Source organism: Canis lupus, chromosome 1 (genome assembly GCF_011100685.1).
Source record: "Canis lupus familiaris isolate Mischka breed German Shepherd chromosome 1, alternate assembly UU_Cfam_GSD_1.0, whole genome shotgun sequence".
In the NCBI taxonomy this organism is placed as follows: Eukaryota; Metazoa; Chordata; class Mammalia; order Carnivora; family Canidae; genus Canis; species Canis lupus.
In genome coordinates this window covers 11,790,610-11,806,022 of record NC_049222.1, presented here as the reverse complement: position 1 = coordinate 11,806,022, position 15,413 = coordinate 11,790,610, and the positions used below count along the sequence as shown (strand labels likewise).

At 35.6% G+C, this 15,413-nt stretch overlaps 1 protein-coding gene across 3 annotated transcripts in view; it reads left to right on the top strand.

Moving 5' to 3' along the window:
- The window catches only part of CDH7 (cadherin 7), a 125,489-nt gene that overhangs the window by 88,319 nt on the left and 21,757 nt on the right, over positions 1–15,413 (top strand). For 2 of the 3 annotated variants that reach the window (XM_038525835.1, XM_038525834.1), the window contains exons 8-11: positions 4,983–5,119; positions 5,999–6,120; positions 6,780–6,897; positions 9,894–10,145. In XM_038525835.1, coding sequence (XP_038381763.1) covers positions 4,983–5,119; positions 5,999–6,120; positions 6,780–6,897; positions 9,894–10,145 — 629 coding nt within the window. The remainder of the gene's footprint in view (positions 1–4,982; positions 5,120–5,998; positions 6,121–6,779; positions 6,898–9,893; positions 10,146–15,413) is intronic. The other variant, XM_038525836.1, reaches the window with a different exon arrangement.

Sequence of the window (15,413 nt, the reverse complement as noted above, 5' to 3'; positions counted from 1 at the left end):
TCTGCTCTCTGATACTATTCTTGGGCTTTCTCTCTAAAACCATTACCCATTTTCTTCAAAACAATGTATGGCAGGACCCTGTCCCATGAGCCTTCCTTTTCCTCACAAATAAATCAACCACATCCTGAACCATTTGCTGTTTTCAAGCGAAGCCCAAACCTCTGAGGCCTGAGGGTCTGTGATTTTAGGCAGGAGTGAGGTTCTCCAGGATGGCAATTAAGTCTCAGTAGTGAAGGCTCTAAGGGCATTCAAAGATGGGAAAGACGGGGATGAGTTAGAGAAGCCAAGACAGCCCCTCTGTGCCTGCTCCATGTCCGAGGCCTCAGAGACACCCTGAGTAAAAAGAGAAAAAAAAAAAAAAGGCTTTTTTTTTTCTTTGATGTAATTAGAAAGGCTTGCTGCTTTAATACTAGAGGACTATCTTCAAGGAATCCCAGGACTGCAATAACTGGAAAGGGAGAAAAGTGGAGTATAGGAGGACCAACATGGGGAAAGGCATAGAAATGGAGGCACATGTGATCTTCTTATTAATCAGTTAAAACATCAGTTTGACAGACAGTGTTAGATAGGAGAGTATTGGGGGAAAAGTGAAAAGAAGCTGCATTTGTAAGTGGCAGGTACTAAAAGCTCATTTATAGGTACTGTGGTAAATAATGGAAAGATGGCTCAGATGACATGGTTCTGAATCTTGGCTCCATCCACAATCAACTGTGAGACTTTAGTATCCAATACTGAAATACCACAATAATAGTACCTGTTTGCCCTAGTTAGAAATTGTGCTTGGCTAGTAGCAACAAAGCTTAACACTAATGACTTACTAATGAGAAGTCTGGAGTTGTGATGCACCCAAGGACTGATAATTTGGCAGTATAATGTCATCAAGGGCCTTGGCTTCTCATACCAAGCACTCATCACCTCATATTTACAAGATGGCTTTTGGATCTCTTCCCATTGTGTTCATGTCCCAGGTGAGATAGAGGGGAAGGGGCAGAAATCGAACACCAACTGAATTAACAGCTCTGTTATCATTTAAGGACTTTTTCATGATGCTTACTCAACTCTCTTCATCTCATTTGCTAAAACTTCAGTATAAGGACACGAATAGCACATCTACCTAGGAGACTAGCAAATGCTCAGCTGAACACATGGATGCCACTAACAGAAGCAGGGCTCTATTAATAAGAATTAATGGCAAATGAATAGGAGGTATGGAAATAGAAGTCTTCATCACACATGACCTTTCATAGTTGAGGATTCAGAAAAAAAAATGTAAACTATGCTTTAAATACTCAACTCTTTCTGAAATGGAAGAATCCTGAAGGAGGGATAGTTTGGGGGAAAGGCTGATGGATCTGCTTTTAGAAATATTGAGATTGAGTTTGAGCCGAGGATGCTGTGCAGGTATCTAGAGCAGTTTACAACTCCCAGGAAAAGGATTGGGGTTGGATATTAAGATTTTGAGCTGTCTGTCTAATAAATGGATAGGCCAGAAGCTTTAACTACTGTAGCAACAAAAATACAGAAATGATTTCTCTAAGTGGTTACTCCAACATATATTGACAAAGGCCAAGTTTTTTAGGCTGTGATTTGCAGAACCTAGAGGTATCATGATGAGTCCACACACTCCTAACAGCACCAGAAGATGCACTGAAGTTCACTTTAGTATGTGGTTAGAGAAACACTGATCCTTTCTACTCAGACTCTAGTTTATTCAGGCCATCAAACATCTCAGGGCTGAGGCCAGTGGGTCCAGACTTGCAAAGATAGTGCCCCTTCAAACTTCTTTAGAGTCTTCGTTTTCTTTTGGCTCAGTCAGCCTTCCTGAGAGACTTGTGGTATGCCTCACTCTGTAGAGTGCCCATATTTTCTTTATTTCTCTTGATTGAGGGACTGCTTTCCTCAAGTAACTTTATACAGTAGTGAGTGCCACATATATAAAATCTAGTTTTTTGTATGTCTAGAGGGACTGGTAGAAAATAGGAAACACCTTTAATCCTAGGTGATCCCAAGTCCCTGTGGTTAAGAAGCACAAGTGCCATTCAGAGTGCTCTAGACAGTGTCCTTGCCAAGATCTTCCAGCTCTTCTCAAGCCAACAGCTCATTCTCTCCCTACATCTGCCCTGACACCCTTCATCATAGCCTAAGAGATCAGGTTTTGGTTTTCTCTAAGTATGATGATAAGGAATAAAAAAATGCAAAATCTAGGTTAAGTGTGTGGTCATTGGGAGTTGCTGAGAAAGTGGATGCAAGAGTAAGAGAGAAAAACAAGTCACCAACCAATTCTTGATTTTTAGTTTCAACAACCAAGTGATTGGTGGTGTCATTTACCTGGAAGGGAAAGAGTAGGAGAGGTGGAGGCTTGGGAAACTGTAGGAATTATAACATCAGTTAGGACATGTTGCATTTCAGCTCATGATGTATATCCATGTGGTCAAATTAAGCAGGTAATTCAATATGGAAGTCTGATGGGCAAAGGATATTTTATGTAAATTTGAGAGTAATCAAAAATATCAAAGTTACTTAAGCCATGAACTGTGTGAATTGCAAAGGAAAAGCATTTTATATGAAGAAGAGAAGAGGACCTGCAGGAGAGTTTTCAGAGAGTTTAAGTAAGAAAAAGTCACAGAGAGGAAGGTGAACTAGCCAAGGTGATGGCAAAGGAGCAGTAAGAAGAAACACAAAAAATATGTGACACTAATAAAAGCAAATGGAGAATGTGTTTTAAAGAGGAATCAGTGATCAGTCATATTTGAGTGAGAGAGATAGTAAGAAGAAAACAAAGAGGAGGTGAATGATGGATTTGATCAGAAAGCCAACAATGAACTGGACACACAAGGAGGGAATTTGTTTTTGAAAGTAGAAAATATATTTGCTTTCAATTCAAATAAAGTACAGAGGAAAAATATCTTATTGCAAGGAAAAACATTTTTGAGGTCAGAACAGATGAGATGTGCAAAATAAGTGGAACGGTTTGATTTTGACATGAATGAAGACAGTTATAATAGAAGGATGGTAAGAAAGAGAATATGGAAAGAGCCAATATTTATTTTTCTCATATCCTACGTACTACACAGAGATCCTGGAAGTATGAGTACATTTTGTTTACACTGCCATTATCGTTTCAAACAATTTGATTTTCTTTTTCCTGCAAAGCTCTCAACTCTTCTGTGGAATGCGTCGTCAGACCTAGAATCTTCCATGTTGATATCAACCATCAAATATACAGTAATCACACTAATTCATTGAGGATTTTAGTCCCTGGAGCATTTTATTCTTTCCTAGAGTAACTCCTGGCATGATGATTGGTCACTGATTGAACTACACTGATGACTCATTAAACATGTTTCCTTTTACTTCCTTGGTCTTCTTGACTCCTGTGATGTTCTTCTGCCTTGATTTAGACGTATATTTTTATAAAATACTCTTGACTTGTCAGCTCTTATATATATGCTACTATTGAAAATCTGCTTCAAGAATCTCCCTGTCCACCACCTCCCACTCTAGGAATTCTGCAACCTGATAGGGATTTACAATCTACTGATGCTGTCAGAAGCTTCTCGATATCAATCTATGGTCCCTTGTTTATTTCCTTTGTTCTTCCTTAGCAACTTACATACTGTGGGCCTTCATTATTATTACTCTTGTGTGCATGCCTCTATCATCTATACCCCTGTCTCTCCTTCCATTGTCCATGACTGTTAAACCCAATCCTATGTTCTTTGTGCACCTTCAAACATATGGATGATAACAGAGCAAAACAGAAAAAGAGGATGACTGGTCTCATTAAATTGATGAATGTAATTTCAAAGTGGAAATCCACAATGCTTAGCCATTCTATTATACATTCTCTAGTCTGTGTGCATTTGTGTGTTTATATTTATATATATTTGTCATTTCTAAAAAATGACTTCTCCTTCTTTCTCAAACTATCTTCTCTTCTTTGCTCCCTCAGCTGATAACTTTGTTTCATTTGGCATCAAGAAAATAGAAACCGAAAGAGAAAGAAGTTCCTAATATTCTCAATACCCAAATACCTATTGCTGGATAAAGACAGTATTTGTTGGTTTATGATTAATTTTATAATTTTCTCATGCCTTCTCTTCCCTTGCTATATGTCTAGCATTTTGTAGTACAGCAGGCTAGAAGTAGATGATTCTAATAATAGTTGGAGAACTATGGAAACATTAAATATGTTATATTGGGTATGTGTTTGCTTGTCTATTCTTTTGTTTAATTATGTCTTTAAATGAGGTTCCTTCACTCAACTAGAACTACTGGGAGTAGGGGCATGGTGTTTGAAAACAGTAGTGGGAGGTGGGCAAATTTTGTGTATGGAACATATAAGAGTATAATGGAATAAGAATTCAGGTGGAACAGTCATTTTTCACTAATATTTGGATGACAGATATTTTAAGAAAATGCCTCTACACACCAAAATATTCATGTAATTTTAAGAGTTCTACCTTGAAATATATTTACGGAATCCTGTTCAAGATCTTGAGTGAGATTTTTTTTTTTTTTTTAAATGGAGGGATTAAGATCAGGCTTATTGTCAAGACAAATGATGTTACTAAGCGTATGTGAAAGGGCAAGATGTCTATAGATGGTTCATTTACAGGGACCTATAACCATGATAAAGACTACTAAATCTATAGTAAGTGATTTGGAGAATCCAAAATAATAATAAAATAAATTTGAAGTTTATTTTATTAGTTCAAATCCACTGCGAAGATAACTATACTAGGGTGTTTATTTTTTACTGACAGAAAAGCAAAAAGATTACTGACAAGCAGTTGTGAACCAAGTATATTATAACATTGGTGAAGTTTCAGACTAAGCATGTATTTATGCTAATACTATAACAGATTGTGGAGTCAGCAGGATTTGGTGGTTGGCTATGCAATTAATGAAATAAATTTAGCAAATTATAATCAAACATAAATATTGAAGTTTTTTTTCTTTCTTCTTTAATGTTCAATTAGGTATTCAATTGACAGAAACACAGACTTGGAGAGATACTTCAATATTGATGCCAACAGTGGAGTTATTACAACTGCCAAATCCTTGGATCGAGAGACAAATGCTATTCATAATATCACAGTTCTTGCAATGGAGAGCCGTAAGTTGTAAGGTTTAACATTATGTTAGGATGGAGGACATTGAGAGTAGAGAATGGGTTGTCATCTGGTAATTATTTCTGCTTGAGTTGTATTGGGTGCTTATTTAAATTAAGCAAAATCTTGAAAATCTCTAATTTTAACCTGTGAAATATATTTATATTCACTAATTTTATTTGCTGACACTCAAAAGTTATTGAAAAGAGATTACTGTAAAATAATGGGCCTGAAATACCTTCAGAGGGCTGCTTGTTGTTCTGTAGTGTTATTTTTTAGGCTGCATTTATTTTGATTTAGAGTTGGTCCAGTAGCTTACAAAGAGTATTAAATTGATCTATAACTAATACACTCAGATTCTCATTTTGACATTGAAGTAATTTTAGCCCCTGTTACGGAAAACATGTAAAGAACAATGCATAATTATGTTATAATAATTCTTTATAATGTCATAAAATATAAAAATATTATAAAATGTTATAAAATATAAAATGTTATATGTTATGCATATTATCTACATATATAGTATATGTGCATATGCAATGTATATGTACAGTCATACAAATCTGCACTCAAGCTTCAAAGAATGTTGAAATTCATGGTTTATTGTTCATTCTTTCAATGATTTTTCTCATCAGGGACTCAAATAACTACACACATGTACTACATTTGGATCAAATTTTCTGTTGCTCCCTTGAAGTCTAGTGTTATGTGTCTACATTCCATTCAAAGTTCAGTCACTTTCGTATTAGAATCATGATTTAGAGAGATCAACCATTTTGGTTGATTCTAATTGTTTTTAATAGGAGTTGCTTGAGTAAAATGGCAATGAAATAATAACTTTAGCCTCAGAGGAAATGATAAAACATTTTCCTCCTTATTAGAGAATCCATCTCAAGTTGGAAGAGGCTATGTGGCCATTACTATACTCGACATCAATGACAACGCCCCCGAATTTGCTATGGAGTATGAAACCACTGTGTGTGAAAATGCCCAGCCAGGGCAGGTAAGAGCTTTCAGCACACCAGGCTCCTAGCTTGTGATTTCTATAAAAATATCCAGCAGCAGTTGCCTTTGAAATTCTTCCAGCTTTAAGATAAAACATAATCAGCATGTCTCAGCAAAACTAACACTTTGATGTGTGGCATAAACTAATATTGAAGGAATTTTAAAATTCTGGTTTAATTGGGATGATGAAGTTTCTCAGGAAGAAAGGTAAACATTATAAAAGCCATGGTAAATGGTGGAGGGTTTTGACTCCTCCTTTAAGGAGAAATCTAGCATATGAGACTTGATTGGGCTGTTCCCATTTTACACAACAGGGCTTGCATACCTGGAACTTCTAAGAATTAAGTATAGTTTAATCTTGGTGTGATTTGTTCTACTCATCCATATTGTGCGGTATTCTGTGATGTGAACTGGGCTGGTGCCATCAGTTGGTACAGCTTATTTCTCAGATTCACAAAAGTAAATGCAAACATGAGTTTTCAAAGGGACATGATTTGTTTTTCAGAGCTCTTTTTAGATTAGGTTCATGTTAGTACATCTGGTCCTTCCTCCTAGGAAGATGATATTTATTATAAGATATAAAATTGCTCTGTCCTGTCACACAAAACATAGCAGAGCACAGCAACATGCTTTCATGCTTTAATTCTCCACCTCTAGGTTATCCAGAAGATCAGTGCTGTTGATAAAGATGAGCCATCGAATGGACACCAGTTTTATTTCAGCTTAACAACTGATGCAACAAATAACCACAACTTTTCATTGAAAGACAACAAAGGTAAGGTACTATTGTCACCAGTGGAGGCAGCAGGTACAGACTCTCTAAACAACTACTTTTTCTTGCTCAGGAATGCTGATTATGGAGATATGTATGCATGTACACACACATACACACACATACACACACATACTAGCAAGGACGTTAATTAAAGGGCAATGAGCCCCTCAGGTAATTTTTATCTATGGATTTGCTGTCATGAAGCAGCAGCTGCTACTTAAATCATTTCAGGCCTCAGTCCAAATAGGGAAGAAGCCAGATTCATCTCTCTCTGACTTTTCTTCTAGACCTTTGAGTCTTTGAGGTCCAGCTAAATGTATTAATAAGCCTATACTACATAGGTATGATTTGAGACATTAAGAAAATAATTGGTATTTCTAATTTGATTTCAACCTAAATCAACTTGACTTTTTAGTAGTAGTATCGGTTATTCTTTTATTTTTTAACATGAAAATAGAATTAATCTATGCACATAATTAAAAGACATATTCCTTATGTGAGGAAATATAAAAAGAACAAAAGAATTTGTCATCCTAAATCTCATTTTGAAGCTTCAAAAGTAAATAAGCAGTCTTACCAGTTCCATAAGTGTCATTATGAACAATTTTGACAAATACCTGTAAGTATATTCTGGTTTTGCTTAAATATATATATATATACACACACACACAGACATCCTTATATAATAATTACATTTTATAAATGTATATAGACTGACACATAGGCATATATAAATTATCATATATATAAATAACATATAGACAATTATATATATAATTATAGACATATAGACAGCATATAGGAAATTATAAGAACTTTTAAAGGAAGTAGGAGAACCTATCTTTTTTTTATTTTGAATTTATTCACAGGTGTTTTCATTCAAGGTATTTATTTTTGCAGAAGGGCATTTGCAACTGATATATATAGAGAGAGGAGTATTTCTTAACAATACAGGAAATATAATTCCTTCAGTTTGAATATGTGAATAAGATTCCAGGGGAAAAAATGTAGAAATAGATTTGCGAGTCAAACATTGGCTCATCTAAAAAGACTTACTCAGGAGGTGGACATTATACCATCTTCTTTAGTGCAGAAAATCCAACTTTGACCTTCAAAAATTCAGTCTGAAAATAGAATTTTTCCTGATCTCACTCTCTGCAAATGAGAACACTATCTTGTCCCTTTAGTAATATAAAAGGAAGAGCATTCTCTGTGTGGGTAATCCCAAACTCTCTGACTTAATCATATTTGGGACAGTTCTCAGCACTTAGATTCATCCAGCACAAATGCAGAGAGGGGTTTTATGACATTCCCAAGAAGAGTCTCAATATATCCCCCATGTGTCATCATCCAGTACCACCATGATAGTTGGACAGTACATGCACTAAAATGTATGGATTTATAGGACATCCCCACTGCCACATAATAGAAAGATTTCCCTGAGTCAAGCCCAGACCTCCCTAGCATCTATCTTGGAGGAAAACATGTTGCATAAGAGAAGATCAGCTCTTATCTTCCATCAGAGGAATTACATAGAGAACATGATGGATTTTGTGATCTCATTCCTGAGCATAGGGCTCTCTTCCACATACTGGGCACTTGTGCACGTGTGCCTCAATTCATTGTGTGTCTGTGTGTGCACACACTCCTTGAAGCCAAACAGGTTAGATTACAGTTCAACAACTCTGAAAAAAATTGTATGTATCAAATCATGAATACATATAATATCTTAATGATTGGGAGGTAAAGAAATAGACACGTGTGTGATACTATTAAGTGTATAGAAACATAGTGAAAACAATATCCTTCAACAACTTCATGTACATATTTTTAATGAACACCTCAAATTCATGTCTTAAAATAAAAGATTTGTTTACATAAAAATTTACCAGATGGAACCTGAAAATCGAACAATTTTCTTTCTGCTACATCTGTAATTTTGGGTTATGTGTTTTCTCCAGTCTCCTGTGAGCTTTCTGTTTTGTGCTATTTGGATGGAATAGATTTCAGCTTGCTCTTTCATTAGAGCATTGTTAATTCTTTTATGATAAACATTGGGTAAATATCTTTTTAATAGCTTCGAAAGGAGATACATATTAAAGTGCACTAGATGAAACTATGATCTCTTTTCCTCATTTATGTTTTTATGGCTGTAAATTTAAAGGATCACATAAATTCTCTAATTAGTTAATTAAGATGTTAGCTGGGTAAATTGCTGGTAGATAAAAAATTATTTCTGATATGGAAATCACAGTTATGTGATACAGACTCATTGATCACCGGTAAAAGTTTCATAATTAAATGTTAGATAGAATATTGAATATAAATTAAATACAAATGACCTATTTTATCACTGACAAATGTTTATGTACATGGGGTTTGGGTAAGGATATACACCAATTTGGATTTTAAAAACTACACAATACTTCCCCTTCTGCATATCTATGTATACTTAGTTCAAAAAAAGCTGGATTGTCTCATTTTGCTTGTTTCTATATTGGGTTTGGATTTGTCAAAGAGAGATAGATTGGGCTTTTTATTTGTACTATCTGATGACGCTGCAAAAATATTTAACCTGTTAATTTGAATCATCCTCTTTGTGAGTGTATGGTTTGAAATGTAGAAATAAAAGGGTATTCTCTGTGTAATTTTTACAAAGTTGCAATTAATAAGTGATGAATGACAATTTTCATATTCAGTTTTACTTTATAGCTCTTCCCTTTGGTCCTAACTGTAGTATGACGTAAATACATTAAAATGTATTAAAATGAACTCATTTTGGGTAATAGAGCTAACAAAAAATAGAACTAATAAGACACTAAACAGAATGACTTAAATCATATGAATTTGTGTGTGTGTTTTTCTTCTAGAAGTTTGTACCTCTTAATCCCCTTCACCTATTTCACCTAGCCCCCCACCCCCTTAAATCAGATGAAGTTTGGCCCAACTGAGTCCCTCAGAAATCTCGTGTTACACATTTGCTTTCTTTATCCTAGACAACACAGCTTCCATTCTCACCAGGAGAAATGGCTTCCGGAGACAAGAACAGTCTGTTTATTATCTGCCGATCTTTATCGTGGACAGTGGGTCGCCTTCCCTCAGCAGCACCAACACCCTCACCATCCGTGTCTGTGACTGCGATGCCGATGGGATAGCCCAGACTTGCAATGCGGAGGCCTATGTCCTCCCTGCCGGCCTCAGCACGGGAGCCCTGATCGCCATACTCGCCTGTGTCTTGACATTACTGGGTAGGTACTATTTTCAGGGCTTGTGCTGCAAGAGCCGTCACACCAACCATATACCGTGACTTTTTTCTTTTGCCATCAGCACCTTTCTGAGAACATATGCAAATATTCTGTTCAATGGTGTTTTGTTCCACAAGCAACCCGTGGTCGTTGGCCACACTTTCCAATGGCATATTTAAAATACAACTCAGAAATATATACATATATATATATGTATATATATATCAGTTTCATTTTTAAAGCAGTGGTGAAGTTAAATGACTGTTTAAAATTGATTTTTCTTCTCAAATTTACCACATCCCAGCTGTTTGTTTTAAAATACCCTACAGAGGAGATATATTAGCCCAGAATCTTTTCTGAGTTGTTTTGATAATGTGATTACTTTGGAAATGATGGCTTTATATCCCTCCTCTTTTCAGAGAAGAGTTAAGGTAGATTTTTAAGTTATTCACAGATTTGAAAAGATTTCAATTTCAGCAATTCAAGAGTTATAATTTCCCAAGAATTAACATATTTAATTATACTCTCCATGATTACTTTAGTGCATGGTTAAATAAGATTTATAACGTATATTAGAATTCCAGTTTTATAAGAGATTATGCAGTACCCTTTTAAAAATTGGGAGACATCCAAGATGGGCATTGGGTAAAGGGTTTATTCCTTAGCTGCATTGTCTTTCATAATACAGCTTCCTACAGCAAGGACAACAAGCATTTAATATTACATCTGAGACTGTTCTGTGAGTTTTCTTGGGGTCTAATATAATTTGTGAACCCATTTATAATATATTTTTGTTAGGGCAGAATTTGGCAATGTGAGTCATCATTGTGTAATGTTTGAAAACAAGATTTATGGAGTTAGGTAAACCTAGCTTTTATTATTGCTCCCAGCATACACTAGTTTTTCACCAGGGGAACATTACAAAGCTGGCTTCTTAATGTAGAAGGGGAAAATAATAGAACTAGACTGTAAGGTGGTTGTAAAAATTAAATGAGATAATCATGTTCTTACTATATACTGAACATACAATAACTTTTAAGTGTTATTGATGAAGTGAGCTCTCAACCTATTAACCATCTAAGACCTAGTTACTAATACCCTGTAAGTCATTCCATACAAATGAAATTACTGTCTTCAATAACTTCAGCTAACCAAATAAATCTAGAAAGAAGAAAAAAAAATTTTTTTTCAACTAGCTTCACATAGGTGGCAGAAAGTCTCAGAAATTCATTAGAAATAGTAATTCCCAGCTAAAGCCTGATTAAAGTAGAGCACAAAGGACTAGAGTAAATTTAGGAAAAGGTGGAACCAGTACAAAGGTAGTTAGTATATGGATGACTCTTTTTGAACTTAACTTCACCAGTTTATCACGGACAATTTAGATTACATCATACTTCAAAAGAGTAAGATAAAATTGTATTCTCCAGAATTTAATCATACCCAACAGCTAATTACCTTTTATTTGTTTTTTAATGCTATCTATCTAATGAAACCTATTTCATTGTTAGAATATACTTTTACCTTTGACCTAGGGCTTCCTTGAAAGTTAGGTTGCTTGATGGATGTAATTAGTTAAGAATCATTACCTAGCTGTCGCCAGAAATAAGTGAAATAGAGTTTTATTAGATTACATTCTTGCATATGATATGAGTGTATGTGTATGTATATGTGTGTATTTGTACATATATCTCAAGGTAAGATTATAACTTTTGTGGATTTCATAAAAATTTAGTAAAATTTGAGCGTTTTCCTTTAACAGATACCAAAGTAGGAATACCTGTTCCACTTTTTAAGATAAGGTGTTTATGTCATATATTTTACTCATTTCTTAAAGTTTCCCCAAGTCTATAAAAAATATAAGTCAAAACAGCCTATTTTACCGAAATTCATTTGGGAACCATTGGCTTTTATTTCTCCGTAAGGATGTGGCTCAGTAATCAGTAGGTTCAAATACTGGTATTTCTGTTTAGAATTGAATTTAGTCTTTTTTACTGAGTCTTTAGAAGCAGACAATTTGGACTTTTCATATTCTTTTGGTTCTGTCTCCTCAATCACAGACTCTGGGTTTTCACACAACATGTACCAAAGCCAACATGACTGAGTATTTGGGTGGGGGAGGTGTGGATGAGATGCACAGCCCAGCATGGATCATGACTTCTAGTGCACAAGTGACTCGTATTTTACACCTCAAGAAGCAAGGTGAATTTTATTTTGTGACACTAGATACCAGGATTTGGAACTCAACCTTTTTATACTTCTGAATAAATATTGCTAAGAAAAAAAAAAACAAAGTGAAGGGTAGAAATAGGGAAGAACTCCTTGACATCTAGTTCAGTCTAAGGATAAAATCTAAGCACCTGGGCTTTCCACCCTTAAAGAAAAGGTGCTTCTCTGTATGCCAAGTTTGTGTGCCAGTGATGTTTCAAATTAAAGCTATTTGTAAGATGAGAGAAAGGGATGCCTTGAAGTTTCCAGAGTATTCATCATAGAAGGCATCTTAGAAATCAGTTTTAACCTAAACTTTCAGAGGGGGAAAATGAAATACAGTTAGGTTCAAGGATTTTAGGAGTTCATATAACAAGCTAATGGCCATTAGGCCATCAGATCCTAGAACACCTTATGGTCAATCACTGCTTTTGGATGAAACTATAAAGGAAATATACCTTGAAAATATTTTTTCAAAAAATTGTTCACCTTCAGTCTTTCCTAAAAATTGGAAAGTCATGTTGTCTGAAGTTGGTTGTGTTGACTTCATGTTTGCGTCCTTCTAACTTGATGGGTAAACTCTTTCCTGAGCTTTCTCCCATCCCAACTTTGTTCTCACCCTTTCTAATTTATTTGTATCTGAATTCCTAAATGAAAGAGATGATCCAAAAATTAGAGCCTGAAGTTTCCTTTACTTACACAGAATACAACTTGAATGGGAGAGATTATGGTCATATTCACAGTTAATGAGAAAGTTATCAATCAGATGCAATTATTTTATAAGTGGAAACATTTCATCAATATGGGGCAAGATACTTTAACATTCTAATGTTTGCCTAAATATTTTGCCACAATACCAATTTTCAAAGATCTCATTCATTTACCGAGAGAGAGTGCACACAGAAACAGAGGGAGAGGCAAAGGGGGAAAGAGAATCTTAAGCAGGTCCTATGCTCAGTGTAGGGCCCAACGTGCATCTCCATCTCACAGCTCTGAGATCATGACCTGAGCCAAAATGAAGAGTCAGATGCTTAACAGACTGTGCCACCCAGGGGCCCCACCCCAACACCATTTTTGTTATGCATTGTTATCATAGTTATTCATAATTGTTGACGTATATGGTAATTTTTCAACCAAGCTGAAAGCACTTCAGAAAAAAACAAATTTGGGGGATTTGGGTGGCTCAATAGTTAAACGTCAGGTCATGATCTCCAAGTACTGGGATTGAGCCCCATAGGGCTCCCTCTGCCCCCCAGCCTTGTGCATGTGCACTCTCTCTCTCTCGATGAAATTAATACATATAATATTTTAAGAAAAAAAAGAAAAATTTATGAATGATTGGCACTGAATTATTACTGGATTTTGAAAAAATGAACAGAAAGAATTTCAGTTGTTTTAAAATACAGTTTCAGTATTAAATGTTGCACATCTATCCAGAGAATATTGTAGCTATTTTCTTTGTTAGACTGCACAGGTAGTTTCTTTGTTAGCCTTTGCATTTTCCTGAACACTAAAATTGTCACTGAATTTACTATGTTGTTTTGTTTTTCCATAGTTGGACCTTTAAGCCCAAGTAATTGAAGTCCTATAACGTCCCCTCTAGCTCCTCATGCTTTAGCCATGATTGGGACTAATTAGACTGGCCCAGCTTCAGGTTTAATAAGACATTTGTGGAAACCACTGTTTACTACATGGAATTGGAAAGCTTTTTCAGTGGGTCCAGGATGGCCAGCTTGACATTTAGCTGTCATGCATCTTTCACTTTTCTTTCTTGATCTACGGAGTGCTGAACCATATTTGCTCCTCTGTTACTGTGGCAACTCATGATTTTGTTCAACAGGAAAGTATTTTCCTAGTTTTGTAAGTCATAGTATTACCTAAGTAAAAAAAACAAAAACAAAAACAAAACCATACGTGTGTGTGTGTGTGTGTGTGTGTGTATGTGTGTGTGTGTATGATTGCGGAGAACAATATGATAGCACTATGTAAAAGATTGATCCCCCATCATAATCTATAATGATAGAACATACTTGATATAGCAGTCCTAGTGATAATAAAGGACAGAAGTGGCTAATTTATGGTGGCACCTGTGTTTGTCTTTCAAACAAGTGCAAGCATTGTAAAAAAAAAAAATGAATTACATTTAATTAGCTCATACTAATTATGAGCTAATCATATGTGAGCATGGTCTAATTTAATTCTCATAACACATTTCCGAGGCAGGTACTAGCAAATAGTATTACGCCCACTTTTTATATGAGAAAACTGTAAATTAGAGGAACATGCACAGAGTTATAAGGTGTCACAGCCAGGATCCAAACACAGCCAAGACTGCCTTGTGGATGTCCTTGATAAGGTATTTTTCCCTACATGTTTTCCAATATGACAGAGTTGTGTGTCTCTGGGAAATCCCTGTGGGCAAGATCTGTGGGTATCTCAGCCCAGGTACTGCCAAATTAGAGCTAGCAGAATCTTTGATCTGCTTTACAGAGCAGCTTTAACACTTCTTTGGTGAACTCTGAGTGTCTAATTTATAGGATCCTCCAATTACTTCCAACCTTGAGAAAACACATCAAGAATTGCATATGATAAATTTGAGATTATACTTCATCACAACCAAAATATATAGTGTACCGATTGTCTTTGTACACACAATATTCATGGTAGTTAGGTCAGTTTTATGTCTGTCTCGATACTCAAGTCATTCTAACTTTCACATTTAATGGAGAGGAATACTGTGATACCTTTTTTGGGGGGGTAAGCGGAAGCTCAGTTTGGGTTGTAATGTATGCTTCCCTGTTTTCGAGGCATGGAAAGCAGCCATCTCTTAGGTGCAGAGGATTTGCATATCTCTAGATAGGCTCCTTCATCATTCTAACGGACTGCTGGAGTTAGAAATTTGAATAGAATTATTAAATCCTGAACAATTTTCCTAGATCCCTAGCTCACCTCCTGATTTAGTCTCTACTTCCATGCTTTTTGAGGGGGAATCAATCAGCCTTGACTCTTCTCTTTCATCTCCCACAGCCAATCAGTCTCCCCAAAACTATGAATTTTACTTTGTTG